The sequence below is a fragment of the Ochotona princeps genome, chromosome 22, assembly GCF_030435755.1.
Source record: "Ochotona princeps isolate mOchPri1 chromosome 22, mOchPri1.hap1, whole genome shotgun sequence".
Taxonomy (NCBI): Eukaryota; Metazoa; Chordata; class Mammalia; order Lagomorpha; family Ochotonidae; genus Ochotona; species Ochotona princeps.
The window spans coordinates 12,402,012-12,419,110 of NC_080853.1; the positions used below are offsets into that span (position 1 = coordinate 12,402,012).

General features: G+C 45.7%; 1 protein-coding gene and 1 long non-coding RNA gene across 2 annotated transcripts in view; one reads left to right on the forward strand and one right to left on the reverse strand.

Annotated features, from left to right (window-relative positions):
• The window catches only part of PTPRT (protein tyrosine phosphatase receptor type T), a 937,772-nt gene that overhangs the window by 887,523 nt on the left and 33,150 nt on the right, over nucleotides 1-17,099 (forward strand). Inside the window, exons 20-22 of the mRNA XM_058679424.1 lie at nucleotides 8,474-8,550; nucleotides 15,187-15,223; nucleotides 16,689-16,786. Of these exons, the coding sequence (XP_058535407.1) occupies nucleotides 8,474-8,550; nucleotides 15,187-15,223; nucleotides 16,689-16,786 (212 nt within the window). The remainder of the gene's footprint in view (nucleotides 1-8,473; nucleotides 8,551-15,186; nucleotides 15,224-16,688; nucleotides 16,787-17,099) is intronic.
• On the reverse strand, nucleotides 11,360-13,118 carry LOC131482961 (uncharacterized). Its single transcript, XR_009247438.1, has 3 exons — nucleotides 12,957-13,118; nucleotides 12,532-12,658; nucleotides 11,360-12,095 (listed from the first exon to the last, which is right to left on the reverse strand). It is a non-coding gene; the product is annotated as an uncharacterized LOC131482961 (long non-coding RNA).

Sequence of the window (17,099 nt, forward strand, 5' to 3'; positions counted from 1 at the left end):
GCCCTGCCATGTCCCCCAACACTCACCACTTCCATGCGTGCTGACCTCCATCTCCACCGCCATCAGCTCTGTTTCTTTGCCTTTGGATGTGGTCCAATCACTAGCACCTTCTCTGCCTACATTTGGGACAGACCAGAGTGCCAGGAAATTAAATGTTCCCTGGGGCTGCCCACATCAATGACTGGTGGGAGTGGGTACAGATGTTCCTCAGATCCTCCTTCTGTTAGGATAGCGTGGAGGGTCACATTAGATAGCTTCTCCCAGCAGGATCCATCTCCAGTCGTCCTCAGTGGTGATTTGTTGGATGTCACACTCTTATTGACTTCTTTCCTGTCTCCATCTCACTTCCCACTCCCGTCCTGGAATCACCTTCGTCAACTCGGGCCTGGGTCAGATCCTTCTCTCAAGGGCATCCAAGTAAGAAACCTTCCTCCCTTCCTTCAGAAGGAGTATTGATTTTCCCCATTAACCTTTCTCCAAAGGTTTCATGTTTTAGAGCAGCCCCTCCCCGCACCCTGCAGGTGAAAGCTGCCCAGTGTCAGCCCACACGAGTGTAGCAGAAAAAGGAGATGCTTAGGATGCTGGGCTGTCCCTGTGTCATGCCCAAACCTCCATCTCTCTCTGGATAATGGTAATTCAATCATGATTGAGTGTGCAGACCTTTAGGCTCAATGAGATACCCGGGCAGTCTTGGAGGAATTATCTGCCTCTTCCCTATCAACTCATGCAAGATGATGGCATTAACATTTCCAATACTTCTAGGAAATGGTTTTTCAGCTCCACAATTCATTGTAATGAGCCAAATCTCTCTTCTCTGAAAAATTGCACCTCTTATTTACCCTCTTCAGTTGCCCACAAGACAGGAAGGAAGAACATCAGGTATCCAAATGCTATCCTCCCCATCAGCCCACCTCTTTGATATGGCCCATGTTTAAGTGGATGTGATTTGAGATGACTGATTTATTGGGTTACCTCAGATGACGGAGGCAGGGTGGAGGAGTTGGGGTTTATTTTGAGAGTAGCAACTATGCAAAACAGAAATGGAACCCTCTCCTCTTCAGTGGGTGTGGGACCACACTGGAAGGGGAACCATTTGAAGTGTTAAGGATGTGTTGGTGAGAATGGAAGGCCAGAGAGGCCTGGCATAGAAGGGATGTGGAGACAGTGCATCATGGGGCTCTAGGAGGGGTGAGAATCATACCACTCTACAAAGCAGCTCTCAACCTTATAGCTTCGCCTGAGTTAGTAACTTTCTTGGAGTCTTGAGTGTCTTGTCTGTTAAGTGGGGTAATGATTCTTAACTCACTCGATTGAGAAACACATAGCATCCTTACAATGTGCAGAATAGTACCTGGAACATCTTACTATCTCCACACAGGCACATTCCTGTACCTTGCCCCCTGGCACAAAGTGGGTCTCTTGTTTCTGAATTCCAGTAGGATGCTGTGATGTTTCCTCAGACAGATGGAAATGAACAGCCAAAGCACCTCTATGTGAAATGACTGAACTCTCCTACCTATATGTGCATAAGAGCCACCTGCAGGCCTCGTTAAAACACATTGCTGCCATCCTCCCCCGTTTCTGATTTAGCAAGAATTTGCATTTCTAACAACAAGTTCCCGGTGATGCTGATCTGCCTGGTCCAGGGACCACATTTGGAGTACCACTAGCTCAGAATAATAATATAATTGAATTTGCATATTTGTCAGACAACATACCAGGTGCTTTCGTACAGGAAGATGATTTTTGCTTACAGTTTTGTAAATCACAACTTAGAAGAAGGGTGGCTAATTACACATGTGATATGGTAAGGTGATAGCAGGCCTCAGGTCTGTATTCAGATCCCATCCCAGATCCCCACCTTTGCCCTGTGAAGGAAGGACTTGAATGCCAGTCTTGGTGGAGGACATGCAGAATCTGCAGGCATGTTGAGGGATAAACTCTGGTTGGGAGGAAGAAGTTGAGTGCAGGATCCAAGCATTCTGCAAGCCCTCAAGGGGTTATTCCTTTGCACATGCGAGAGCTCTGTGGTCAGAGTATGCATGGTACATGTGAGCAGCTGAAACAAGGCCACTGTATGAGAGCAGCACAGGGCAGAGGACAGCAGGCTGCAGAGTGATGCGAGTTTACACCATCACGTCCTACAGGACATTGTGGGGAGAGGTAAGCTTTGTTATCTGTCTATGGTGTACTGTAGCTGCCTGGTGCCAGCCGACAGAAGTGGATTGTTAAATTTTCCAGAATTTTGTGAGCTGGTTAATGTCTTGCTAACAGCTTGAAATTGGTTGTGGTGGGGATATGGACACCATGGAAATCATCAGATATTGCCAGCCAGGACCTTCTTATGCCCAGAGAGAACTGTTGGGGAAACACTTGGCAACACACCACCAACCAGTGTCCTAAAGCAAGGAGGAGCAGATCGGTTCCAAACACAACAGTTGCTGCTTCCCTAGGATGGTGGTCAGTGTTGTGTCTCCTTAGCTTTCAGTATTTTTCTCCCCTCTACCTCCTGTCCCCGGTTCTCTCCCTAGCTGCACAAGCTGGCTCTTGTGTGTCTCCCACAAGACAGGAGCGGACCCAGGTTCTCGCACCTTCCTCTTACCTCACCATGGCGGAAGTCTGCTTCTCCTCCTTGTGGCTCTTGGCTCCTCCGCTTGACTTGAATATCAAAGGAGCACCACCAAATTAGCTGCTTTTCACGCTGGCAAAATGTAAATAGAGCATAATGAACATTAGGGCCTGCTTGTAAATTACCTTGTAAAAACTCCTCCTTCACAGTGCCTGCCTTCCCATCTCTCTGTGTGTACATGTGGGTAAACACAATTTTTTATCTGTCTAATTACATGAAGTTAGAAGGAGAAAGAGACTTAGAATAATATTAGCGTCTCCCAGAAGGAGTAAATAAATCATGGGGACGCTACTGTGCCTTGCAGGTCCTTCCTGATGGACCTGTGGCTGAATCTCCCCTTAGGAAACAGGCACCAGCAGTTGGCCTCTGGCGCTAGCTGGGTCTGTATTTGCTCTGGCGCTAGCTGGGTCTGTATTTGCTGCAGAAGGGTAAATGGAGAGCATGCATTTCTAAGTGTGATTTGCTCCCTGCCTACCTCACATCTAGTCCCAGATCACCATTAATTAAGTGCCTGCTATATATTGTCCTGGCACTTTGTTTTTTCTAGAGCAGTTTTAGATTTACAGAAAAAGGAAAAGGAATCCCTCTGTATTCTCACCCTTACCTACCCACTATTTCTGCCATTATTAGCATCTTGCATTCATGTGGTATATTTGTAAAAATTGATGAGCCAGTATTAAGTCATGATCATTAGCAAAAGTGCATATTTTACACTGGGTTTGTTTTTTCATGCTGCCCGTATCTTTAGGATTTGACAGAGGCACAAGGACATGAGTCCATTGTATAATACAGAATCTTTTCACTGTCCCCCCCGCCAAAAAAACCAACAACATCAAAACCAAAAATAGACAAAAACACCTGTGCCCCACCTGTTCATCTTTCTCACCCTCCAACTTCTGGAGTCACAGCTTCTTTTTACTGTCCAGGTAGTTTTGCCTTTTTCCAGAGTGCCATGCAGTTGCAATCACGTAGTACATAGCTTTTTCAGATTGGCTTCTTTCATGCAGCAACATGTATTTAAGTTTCTTTCCATGGATTTTGTTCCTTGCAAGCCTCCTGAAAGACCATAATTTGTTTGCCATTTGCCTACTGAAGTACATTTCGAATGCTTCCAACTTTTTGCAATTATGAGCAAAGCTGCTGTAAACAGCCGTGTGCAGGTTGTGGTGTGTTGATATAAGTTTTCACTGGCTGGGGTAAATAGTCAAGGTTATGAATATAGATCACTGTGCTAAAGAGTATGTCTAGTGTTGTCAGAAACTCCTCAACTGTTTTCCAATGTATCTTTGCTGTTTTGTATTCCTGTCAGCAGTGAGTGGAAGTTCTGTTCCTTCATATCCTCCAAAGCATTATGTAGTATCTATATAGTGGTATCTTGTTGTTTTAATTTGTAAATCCATGTGAAACATCTCTTTATATGCTGACTTGACGTCTATATATCCTCTTTAATGATGTTTCTGCTCATCTCTGCAGCTTTCAAACACCGCACTATCTGTTTTCTTATTGTTGAGTTGTAAGAGCTCTTTGCGATTTTGGATAAATCCTTCCCAACATATGCATCTGACAAGTTATTTTCTTGCCGTCTGTGGCTTGTCTGGCCTAGCACTTCTCACACCTCCATGTTCTCATTTAAGCCCCCTAGTGTTCTGAGAGTTATGTAGTATTAGCTGTGTTTTCCTAAGAAAATCAAAGATAAGAAAGGCCAATTGATTTTTTACATGCTGGAGTTCATATTTGAACCCAGATCCAATCCAACAGTAGTTTACCTCACATTGCAATGTGAAGGTTCTCTTTGCCATAGATTAGGGGATAAACGTGAGCCTCTTCCAAATAGAAGACCCTTCCACAATCCCCGAAAGAGGGGCTGCCCTTGGATGCCCTTGGCACAGAATAGGGCCTGGGGAGCTTCCTCTACCCCATGCCGGTGCCCCTCTGTGCCCTTCCTGCTGTTCTGGTACACATAAGACTCCTTCTCTTCATTGCTTTAAGACTAACTCACTTTTTAATTCCTCAGTCCACTCCACATGAATGGCTGCCCAATGCTATCCGTCACCCACTTTCTAGACTTTGTTCCACTTCCTTGTGTAATCACCTAGTCCCCCTTCTCTAAGCACTCTCTTCGATAACACTTCCTTAGCCCCTCAACTTGCCTGGTCTGTACCAGGCGTTCATGAAATTTGTTGTTAATGAACGAAAAGGAAATACTTGAAAATACTGTCATCTGGTGGCTGGAGGCATTTTCCATCATTAGGAATATTTACAAGGAGATAAGTTTGCTTTTCTTGGTTTATAATCATATTTTCTCTCAGATTTTACAATTATATGTTTAAAAAATTCTCTTTTAAGATATTGAATCAGAATCTCTGTTTCCAGTGCTATGGATCCCAGGGGCAGGCATAACTCAATAAATAAGGAAGATTTTTTTTTAATCAATAAGTCATTAGTGAGACTATTGACTGAAAATATAATATGCATTTTTTTTTTTACTATTTTAAGGCTTACAGTTCTGTAGCTGCTGCTAAGAAGGCTTGATGCTCTGAACGCAGATATGATGTTGTCTGATTCCCAGCTTGATGTGTGGGTTACCCTCCAGAAGGGGCCCCCTCACTGGGGCTAGAATTCTGCAGGAATTGGTGAGCAGCTGTTTGCACAAACAGCAGCAAGAGGCACCTACAGGACTGTAGGTTTCCTGATGCCCATGATGCATTGTGCAAGCAGCGTGAGGGCACCAGACCAGAGGGAACAGCGAGAGGAAGCCTTAGCTGTCACTTACAGGCTACATACGCAGGAAAGATGCTCAACCACTCAGCGCCCCAGTATCTTTGTGAAATGGGAAGACTCATAAGACCACATCATGCTTGTATTGTTCTGAATAGCTTATAGAGCTCATTTGGGGAATAATTCAGAGAAGTCATATAGAGTCAGTCTCTGGTACCTGCTCAGCGAGGCTGAACTTGAAGCGCTTTTTCTACTTCACCCCACTTTCTCCAACCTAAACAAAAGCAATTATTTAAAGTCCCTGTAATTATACTTATTCCCTGCAACTGTGTCCAAAGAAACCCAGCCCCTTGATGAGTAACCAAAGTGGCATTTGTTCAGTACACAGTCCAGCATAGTGCCTGCCTCCTAGCAGGTGCTCAATGGATAATCTTCAGATGGACTAATTAGTTGATACAAGACAATTAATTACACTTTGTCCATGTCAGGACCCATTTCTTACCTCCTGCTCTCTGTGAGCTGCCTCTTGCTGGCTGCATTTCCCAGGCTCTCCTGTCATGTGGCTTCTGGCCGAGTTTAGTCAATGACAGGCACTGGAGGGAGCTTGGAGAGGAGTAGAGCTGCCAGGGTGTTCCTCGTCCTTCACCCCCATCACAGGCACCTTCTTTAGCAGCAACAGAGGCGCCCTGTGGCCCTGGTTGCCACTAGCTAGTCCCGGCTCCTGAGCACCGCTAAGCCCACCTGCTCTATCCCCCCATCTAATGTCTGCCTGTTGTCGAGGATCTCTGGGTTACGTCCCTCTTCTCTGCCTGGCTTCTCATACCCTCCATCACCCTGGCAACCACTTCTCTGGCACTAATTTCCTCTGCTGGATGTATTTGAGGTGGTGCCCAATCCCCTTCCTAGGTCGCCTTTGGAGTCAGGACTGACTGAACTCAGAGTTAAGAGATCACACTTCCGCTCTCCACCCTCCCATATCCACGGGAGCATCAGGTCCCTCATGTGTGTCTGGGGCTCCCCCTTTCCCCTATGCCGCCTCACGGGATCCCGGTGAGAATCCAGTGAGGTTGCTCATTGATGCCTTCACCAAATGCTGGCTGAGTCCCTTTGTAGGGATAGGAAATGGATCAGGGATCAGGGAAGATCATGTCCCTATTCTCAAGGGCCGTTCAGTTAGTAGCAATAAATGGACTTTGTAAACCACAGAATGTGTATCAGTCTAACAAGGTAACCTGACCCGACTTCCTTCATCCCTGGGAATGCCACATTTGCTCCAGAGTGAGGCCGACTGGCCGGTGAATGCAGCAACTCTCCAGTGACATCCTCCTCCCCCTCCCCTTCAGCGTGTTCCATTAACGTGTGGCTATTAGCTTGTCAGAGCTCATTCTAATTAATTGTGAGGGATTATCCCGATTGTTCCGCTATACTAGCTTTTTAAAAATGTTTTAATTTGGTTCATTTGAAGTGAGCGTGCCGTTGAGTAAGGCCTGCAAGTCTTGGGTATGCTTAGATTGTGTTTGAAAGGGTGTCGCCTGCAACCCGGCTGTTAGTTATTGATGACCTCTTTTATAATGAGTTAGCCTCACATTAATGTCAGTATTGATAACAATATGTGACTGGCAATCTATCTGCAACAATACTCCAAGAGGCAAAAGAAAAGCAATTTGTGTACATGTGGAAAATAGATAGACTTGCCTTTGTAAGCAAGCATTAAAGTGGAGCATATTAATTTACATTCAACACTCTTACATTCTAAGTAGTTTAATATGGTCTGTCTGACAATGGAGCAGGTATTACTATCCCCATTGTATTTATCTGTTTACTTGTTTTGTTTACAAAGCAGAGAGACAGAAAGATACAGAAACAACTCATTCTTCATTATTCTAAATAAGCCAGGTTGTGCCAGGCTGAAGCCAGGAGCTGGGAATCCAATCCAGGTTTCCCAGATAAGTAGCAGGACCACCTGCCATTCTCCAGGATACACACCGGAATGAAACCAGATGAAGAGCAAGTGTGGGACTTGAACCCAAGGACTTCAGTAGGGGACATTGGCATTCTAGTGGCATGTTAATCTCTACACTGAATGTCAGCTCTTCTGCCCCCATTTAATGATGAAATTTCCAGAGGTAAAGAGGCAGGTGAAGCGAGGGGTGGTAACGGTGACACAGTAGGTTGCGCTACAGTATCAGATGCTTCCATCTTATCATCCTACTGCCAGTTCTAGTCCCAGCTCCCCTGCTTCTGATACGGCTTCCTGTTAATGCCCAGGGAGAACTGCAGAACGTGACCTAAGTACTTGTGACTTTGCCAACAACAGGGAAGACTTGGATGGAATTCTGGGCCCCTGGTTCCAGCCTGACCCAGCTCCAGCTGTTGTAGCCCACAGGGAGTAAACCAGAGCAGAGGGTGAAAGGTTCCCCCCGCTCCTTCTCTTCCCTGCCCCTCCATCATTCTGTCTTTCAATAGAATAAACAAATCTTTTTAAAGATTTATTTCACTTATTTGAAAGACAAAGTCGCAGAGAGGAGGATCTCCCAACCACGGGCCTCGATGGCTAGACCTGGCTGGGTAAAAGCTAGCAGCCAGCAGCTTTCACTGGGTCTCCTGTGTGAGTACAGGGGTCCAAGTGTTTGAGGTATCCTCCATTTCCTTCCTGGTGCCTCAACAGGGAGCCGGATGGGAAGTGGAGTAGCTGGGACTCAAACCCCAAGGTGATTGTAGCTTTTCCTGTTATGACACAGTACCAGCCCCCCTAAAGTGAATAAACAAATCTTGACAAAGAAGCAGGGTGACTTACCCATTTGGGGAATGGCAGAATCAGAAGAGGAATTGGAAGAAAAAAAAATTTTAAAAGGGGCGATCACAGGTCACAGGTTCTTTGTAAGATTGGTAACCTGTAGTTTTAACTTCCTTATCTAGGAATGGAAAGTACGTGTGAGTGTGTGAGTGTGTGGTGTGTGTTTGCTCATGCGTGCTGCGGGAGGGGGACAAAGATGCTAAAGGCTACATTGAGTAGTGCGACACTGGGCATGCAGTAGTTAATCATGGCAGCTCCAAAGGCAAATACTGCTGGGTCCTCACCCCAAGGCCTCTCATCAACCATCCCGTTTTCTGCTCTCTCTGCAGATGACCATTCCCGGGTGAGGCTGCTGGTGCTGGATGGAGACCCACACTCTGACTACATCAACGCCAACTACATTGATGTGAGTGTCTGGATGGGGATGGGGCTGTGCAGCCAATATCTGGGGTTGGCAAGGCAGATTTATGGCTGTTCCCCATCCTGTGCCCTGGGAACTGGCCTTTGCAGGGCATATCTGGAGCACTGTAGCTTCTCTCCCCGATTTGCGCAATCAGCCTAGAGCAAAACAATAATGCATCTGAAGCCACAGGTCAGCTACAGTAACTTGATCTGTGAAATCCCAGGACAACTGCTCATCTTACCGACTCACTCCAGGTATTAATTTGCATATTTGTTCATTCACTGTATTCATTTGTTCACTCGCTTGAATGTACATGCATTTATGCAACAAAAATGTAAAACTGCCTACTCTATGCTGGATGCTATGTGAACCATAGAACTTAAAATGCCATGGCCTCTATGCTTAAACCTTAGAAGAGAGATAAGCTGTGCATGTCAATAACTCCAGGGTAAACTAGAAAGTGGCAAGTGTCACAACTTTGCATAAAATGCTACAGGGATGCAGAGGTGTGAAAAATAGTACTTCTTTCATCAGGAAGGCAGGATGTGCTGTGAACCCATGATGTGAACCCAAGCTGGATGCATAGGTAGGATTCAGAATCAAAGCACAGGCAAAGGAGTCTCTGGTTAGCAAGAACAGCACAAGCCAAGGCGTGTGCCGCTGCTGGAGAGACGTAGGGCTCTTTCCTTTGAAGGAATCAGGGACTTTGAAATGAGGTGGGAGAGAAATGAGCTTGGTGCTCAATCCCTAATGGTTCCAATGGTCGAACTTAGTCAAACTATATCCTGTAGGCAAAAGGAAGCTATTGCAGGTTTTCGCTCAGAGAGATGACCAGTTTAGAACTGAGCCTGGGGATGGTTTATTATCTGCTGCTGAGGGTAAGAGAGATCAGAGGGAGAAGATTCTGGGATTAAAGCAACAAAGTAGGAAAGGGGATGTCTTAATATTCCACAGACTCCTACAGAAGGGACTAACCTCAAACAGCAGCCAACGACGACATGCACTGCCCTCAAGGATGACAAAGACGCAGCCAGACAAGAGGGTTTACTGTAACCGAGGAGTTCTCACTCACCTCATGCCAGCTTATCTAATACCACAATCTACTAAGGTGGTCAGTGCCATTACTACCCATTTCCAGATGAGCAAGCTGAGTCTCTTCAGTTAGGTTACATATCCAGGATCACACTGCTAGGAGGTGAGGGAAGGCGGAGCAGGAGTTTGAATCATGAGTGCTTTCCTACTGTACCCACACCTTTAATAACAGGAGGCAGTGACCACAGCACACGGCTCTTGGTGAGTCACTCTTGGTCCCAACAATGAGTGGTTTGAATGAAGTGGTTTGAACTCTACTCTGCGTCTGAGAGTCAACTTCAGGAAGTGAAACCGTGCGGCGTTTGTCACGACCTCCAAGTGAATCCCATTTTTTTTTTTTTTTTTTTTTTTGCAACTGGCAGGATTTCTCCCTCTCTAAGGCTGAATGCTGTCTCATTGTGTATGTGACATCCTCTTTAGTCATCTGCTGATGAAGATTGGGGTGATTTCATATCTTAGCCATTATGAACACATTCATAATGGATGCAGGAGTGCAGATGTCTCGGTGAGGTGCTCATGTTACTGTCTGTAGTGATAGTAGCATTGAATCTTCCGTCTGTATCAGGTTTTTGTCAGAGTAAGAGGCATTTAAAACTCCTCCAGTTGCTGTGAGCTTTTCCCCTCTAATCTGTTTGATCTTTGTGTCGTGTATTTTGAGACTCAATGAGGCACATATACATTTGTACTTCATGTGCTGTGTTAGTTTTCTACTGCTGTGATAGCCAATTACAGCAATCTTGGCTACTGTCAATAATTTGGAGAGCTGGTAAAGAAATCAAGGGTCTAGGTTAAAAGCATCACTCAACATCACCCAATTAGACTCTTCTTCTCTGCCCACCTGGGACACACCACAGCCCCTTCCCTCTCTTTACAAGAACTCATTTTTGTAGATAGGTTAAACCATGTCTGCCTCATGATGTCTCAGTGTGTGATGTTGAGGCCTGGGCTGGTTCTCACTGTTTAAGAGTCAGGGGCTGATAGACTAAAGATATGAATTCAGTCTTTGTTGAGTCCCTTGGGCCCAGGCCTCTCAAATGAACTAACTCTGCGATCTTGGGTAAAGTTCTCACTCATTCTGATATCTGTAAAACAAGATAATCATATCACCTTGCATATGTGTAGTGATTGACATGAAGTACCTCTCAGGGTCCCAAAAGGAAAGAGAGGCTCACACAGAGAGAGGCCAATGAGAGTTTAATAGGGCCAGGAAAAGGATGAAGGGTTAGTATAGTATTTTGGCTAGCAATGAAAGGGAGCTTAAACCAGCCCTAGGCCTAGAGCAGGGATAAAGCAGGCATGAAGATCTGCCAGGATCTGGAGCACTGGTAGAGGTTCAAGGCCAACCCAAGTTAATCAGAAAGACATGCGTCCCAAATCCTCTTGACCAAGCCCACATAGTAGCAAGAAAGTTTGGAAGCCCTTGGTGCAGTCCTTGTAGGCAGCCTTCTCAATATTAACCAAGCAGAACACAATTAGAAAGCAAGAAAAGAAACTAAGTTGGTGGAGGACAAAGAGAAAGCATGAATCCCAAGCACCTTCTTGAATAGTTGTTCTTGCGGCTGGTTTGAAAGTGGAGGGACCCCCATGACTGAGAAGCTACTGTGTACTCCAGCGTAGTTAAAATTTTGTGGATCTCCATGAGGTTTCTGTCCAGGCATACCTTAGACAGCGTCCTAGTCCACCACGGCTTCACCCCGGCCACTCTACATTCAGAGTCCTTTCTGGCTCCCCAGAAAGCTAATCACCCCCCACTCTAACCCTATGGCCATTTCCCCACAGTTGTCTTAAGGTTTCATTAAAATGACTCCATTTCAATAGTGAGCTGGATGGGCCTGACTCTGTCTTGCTTCCACAGGCTGTTGTCTGCCACAGTCTGAACCCGTCCACTTGCAGGATTGTTTGCACACCCTGAAATGTACTGGCCACTTGAATCTGTTATAAATTGTCAGCCTGGAAATAACTATCATATCTGGGTCCCCAGCAAGTAACAGATGCATGCGTGCAGAGTGAGATAAATGCGTTCTGGATGCAAACCTCTTTCCCATCGCTCACAGACAGATGGAGACAAGCCCAGGGCTGGTTTGCAGTGGATGTGCATGTTGTGTAGGTGGGACTTAAATGAACTCAAAGATTTTTTTAAGCTTAGGAAGTTTTCTGTTCTAGCTTTTGGCAAACCCCCAGAGAAGCCCCAATTGAGCAGTACATGTCCTTTTATCTCCTTTGCAGAGGAGTCTTGTGGTTAGGATGCTTTCTCTTTGGGGACTGTGTGGGATTGTGGAGGCCAGGGAGAGTCTCTTCACTCAGATGCAGTATGGGGACAGACAGCACATCCATGCATGTATGCCTTCATTCGATAAGAATCCATCAAGGCTGATGGTCCAAGGAGGCGTCTAGGTGCTGAAGGCCCGCCATGAGTAAGCCCAGTTCACACCTGCCCTGGGAGAGCTACCATTCCACTGAGAGGCAAGAAGTGAGTCGATAAAAATATTATATCAGCACCCTGAAGAAAAAAGCAGGGACAGGAGAAAGGGGTTGGCAGGATGGTCAGAAAAGGGCTCTGTGTGGAACTGACTGATGACTAGGCAGCAGTCTGGATGGAGGGGAGAGCAAACGAGTCAGTTATCAAGGGCCAGACCGAGCAGGCACAGGGGACAGCCAGCACCAGGTTCTTTGGAGGGAGACGTGAATGCTGTTTTCTGGTGAGAAGCAAGCCAGGGAGAAATGGAGAGTGGGAGGAAGACTTACCCTTTTGCTTCAAGGGTAAAATAAGAATGATAGGGATGTTGAGGTGGCCAAACTAGGACTAATTAAGAAGCCAACTTAACCATCACCTCCTCAGAGGTGACTCCTCTGGCCTCCTGGGCTAGTCCAAGTCCTGTTGGTGCTCCCCACCTTTCCCTGGCAGCTCTTGTCCCAGTTTCCTGATGTTTCTATGCTGCTCCAAAGCAGAGTGTGCATCCATCTGAGCCACCGCATAGTTCCCATGTCGTGTGCATCGTAGTAGGTGTTCCATTAATACCTGTTGATGAAGTGTTACATTAGTTAGCAGATGAATGAGCGAATACACAAAATAGTCACTCCCACTATGAAATGAGGGTGCTGTGCTTAAAATTCCATCCTGTTGAATTTCAAGCACATCAGAATCAACCAAACAATAGTTTCCTTCAGACTTCGTCTTCCAGTCCATTGGCTGTCTCAGCTGCTCCTCAAAAACATATTCATGTATGTATTCCAGCAGGCAGCCTTTGCTCAAAATTGCACCCAGTTCTGAGTGCTGTGTCTCATGGCCCAGGAGGGAAAGAGTAGAAAATACTCACCTGTTGTTGAGCCCTGCTGGAGGAGGAGGAGCAGTTGCTTTGGCATGATACAGAAGATTACATTGGAAGAGCAGATAGGGAGGATGGAGAAGGATCCCTGCAGGTGAGAGTGAAGATGAGTTGAACGTGACCACGCAGGCAAAGGGAAGAGAAGTAACACATTCATTGGGGCAGGAAGCAGATGGACTGCAGGTACAAGGCTAGCAGAAGAAACACCAGCAAATCCGCCGGTCTCTAGGCCAGGGAGAAGTGATAGGAGAGTGGTAGGAGGAGGTGGACTTGAAAAACTGTGGCTTTGCAGGCTCCGGAGGACTGTTCTGTTTGTGATATTTCCTATCATCCTGGCAGCCCTGTGCATTTGAGGTGGAGATATCCATAGATATAGATATAGATATAGATATAGATATAGATATAGATATAGATATAGATATAGATATAGATATAGATATAGATATATAGATATAGATATATAGATATAGATATATTCCTACCTCTGTGTCATGTAGAAGGGTTCAGTTTTTAGACTGACAGGGCAGGAAGAAAGAAGGGCAGGCACAGAATGTTAGCTGAATAATTAGTAAAATGATAATAGCAAAGGTGCGTGTTAAAGTAGTATCTGGCACATAGATAAATTCATTTGATCTGAAAACCACTATGATGTAAGAATTCTTATTGCCATTTTGGAGTCAGGATTCAAACCCAGGTGGTTAGCTTCCAGAGTGCCTGGCGCACGTAACTGCTATGCAGTGCTGTCCTCTAGTTCAGTTGTTAATACCTTTTTCCATACTTGTGGAGTCTCGCACTGTGCTAGGCTCAAGGTGGGGGTGATTCAATCTTAAAGAAGGTGTTTTTCCCAAAGAACCTGACAACCTAAGTAGATAGGATCACTCCAAGAGTTCAAGTGGGGCCGTTGATGACCATGAGGTTAATCAAAGGTTTATTCTCAGGACATTGGCTCTGACTTGGTGCTGACAGTCAATTGGAAGTTACCTACTATTTTATGGAGCAGGTGAGAGACTAGGAGAAATGTGCAGGGATCCCAGAAGCTGAGTGAGTTCAGAACCTTAGGATGCTGTGTCTGTGGCTTTATAAACCACACGGGAAGTCTAGCTTATTTTCTAAAGAAGGGGGTCTTGAGGAAGTTCATCTATCCCAGCATGTCTAGATCCACAGTGTTTAGGACACACACAGGTGTTCACCAAGATTTAAGATGCATTTTCTGTGGAAATGATAGGCCATACAGATTAAGTGCATTTCAGAATTGTCAATAACTTTTCTACCTATAGGCTCCATTTGTACTTATTCATTCCTACAGTTATTAAGTAATTATGAATTATACCTCATGTTCTGTTTCCAAAACCTGAACTTCTCAGTGTAATGAATTGCCTGTTTGTAACAAGCCAAGAGATCCTGCCTCTATGTCACACTGAGGCACAACAGAGGGTCACCGTCATCCTCTTCCTTAGTGACTACGAGTATGGGGCCCTAGGGTAACCTCACACCAGAGGCCAGCAGTGCCAGTTAGGTATTCACAGGGGTATGAGGGAAATCAGAAATAAAGAGTGGGGTGCAAGGGGTAACCCTGTGCCTGTGGAACTGCAGCATTAAAATGTATGTATGTGTTTGCTTATTTATTTATTCATTTAAAAATAATAAAAACAGGTCTTTGAATCAGCAAGTAGCTTTAATACCTCCCAGGTCACACTTCCACCATGTCCTGTGTGTACTTGGATTTTTACTCCAAGCCCAGGCATGCCGGGCCAGAGACACTGTGGCACCCTTTCAGCCTTCTTTCTAGCTGTTAGTACTGCAAAGAATCGGCAATAGAAATGTTTCCTTCTGTCCCTCACTGGGTACCCCCACAGGATCTCATGCCATGTTCAACAGATAGTCCTGGCCCAGGAAAGATGTTTTGGTGGTTGATGTCCCTGTAAACTTAACATCTCAGCTATGTCTTTATTTGGTGCTTAAGCATGAAGTAATTCCCACCCAGTGTGTGCTCCTGTGGCTACTGGACAAGCACTTCCCAAGTAGCTATGGTAACAGCTAGCATGTAGTGAGTCAGGGCTTGAAGCTTATCATCTGACTTACTGCTTCTTTGGGAAGCGGCTGATGCCCTGCCCATTTTGCCTATGAGAAAACTAAGGCTTGGAGAGGTAGCTTATTAATAGTGAGCCATTTGCACATTTTGACTGGAGACTCTTCTATGTGCTTTTCTCTTGTTACCCAGGGATATCATCGACCTCGCCACTACATTGCTACTCAAGGTAAGAGCCTGCCTCACCTGGTGCTTGGGGGAAACCTCAAGGACCCAGAAAAGAGGACTCTGGGAAAGAATGGCCAGTTGCGTTTCCTCTCCTCCTGTGTCTGCTTTTCCCCTGAGGGACCCTGGCCCTTCCCTGGAGGAGAGGAAGGAGCTCCCATTGGCAAAGAAGCTGCAGAAGTGTAGGGCTGGAGAGGCTCACCCAGAGGTTCTCAGAAGGAAGGAAGGAGGTAAGGAATACAGTTATAGGAGTGAGGAGGTGCCCTGGCAGGACAGACTGAGAGCATTAGCCTCCGAAGGTGCCCTTGACAGCTTCCAGAGGGACTTAGGCTGAGGGCGCATGCCTCTAAGAAAGATGCAAGCACCTTAACCGTGTGATCAGAAGGCTTGGAGATGGCATGCCCTTTGATTCTTCCAGCAATAAATCCTGCCAAGAGTTAGACATAGGGACATTCTTCACAGTCTTACCTCCAGTATCAAAAGAGTGAAAAATGATAAATGCCCAACAATGGGTAGAGATGGTTTAAAAAAAAGGGTGGCACTGTATTCAAAAATTATGCAGTAATGAAAAATATGCTTAGTAAGAATTTTGAAGAGTATTAGAAAATGCACGTAATAGACAATGATGCTTGTTGCAGTGAATACATTCATACAAATAAAAATAATATATCTGCCTTTATCCCAAATACATATACTACTTCTACAATTGAGTGAGTCATCAAGGCCCAGGATATTGGGAGAGTGATATCCAAAGAAATTTCTCTGAACTGTCAGATCCTATCTTCCTTTTCTGGTCCTTTTTTCCCCCCTTCTTCCTCCTTCTCTCCATTCAGGTTCTAGTTAAATGTTTCCAACATTTGGGCTTGGCAGCGTGGCCTAGTGGCTAAGGTCCTCGCCTTGATCCCATATGGCCGCTGGTTCTAATCCCGGCAGCTCCACTTCCTCTCTATCTCTCCTCCTCTCAGTATATCTGACTTTGTAATAAAAGTAAAATAAATCTTTAAAAAAAATGTTTCCAACATTTGAGAAGTTCAAAACTGAGAATACTCTGCTTTTGCTGTTAGTATCTAGCTCCCGACAGCTCTAAATCATCCCTTCCCCAATGCACTTCCTATCTCTCATTGAGGTCCTGCAGCCAAGATTCCAAACATCTCTAGAAGCCCATATGATAGTCCAGACAAGGTGATGAGTCAGAGGAAAGTGGGGCTGGTGAAAGAGTGTCACCAAGAGCATGACAGCAGAAGGAGACTATGGCTAACCTTCTAGGAAATGTGGGCCATGTAGGTTTTCTTCCTGCAATGATCTGGCCCCACAGGCCCCCTTCTCAACTACTTGATGCCCTAACAAGGATCACCTGGCTTTACTCTTGCTCACCTGTTTGGAACCTTGGCCAGTCAACCAGGAGGGTCAAATCCCTTGGTGGCTCCCTTGCACCTGCCGTCTCTAACTATCACCTTCTCCCTTGGCAGGTCCAATGCAGGAGACAGTAAAGGATTTTTGGAGAATGATCTGGCAGGAGAACTCCGCCAGCATCGTCATGGTCACAAACCTCGTGGAAGTGGGCAGGGTAAGCTTCTCCCGCAGTCACCTGGGCAGAGGATGTGGGAGGTGCTCTCGCGAGCATCTCTGTTCCCTGCACTGTGCTAAGTGTCTCCTAGTCAAGATTTCACCTTCCCAGCTGACCTTCAGGACAGACATCACCCCTACTTCACATTCCAACAGCAGCCTTCCCTTCTGCTCCCTCTCATCCCTTTTTCCACACTCACTCTTTATTGATGATGTCATCTCATGTATTTTGAGAATAGTGAAGCCATCAGGCCTGAGCTCGCTCATCACCATCCCTCTCGTATCTGCAACTGGTTTATCATTCTTCCTCTCTG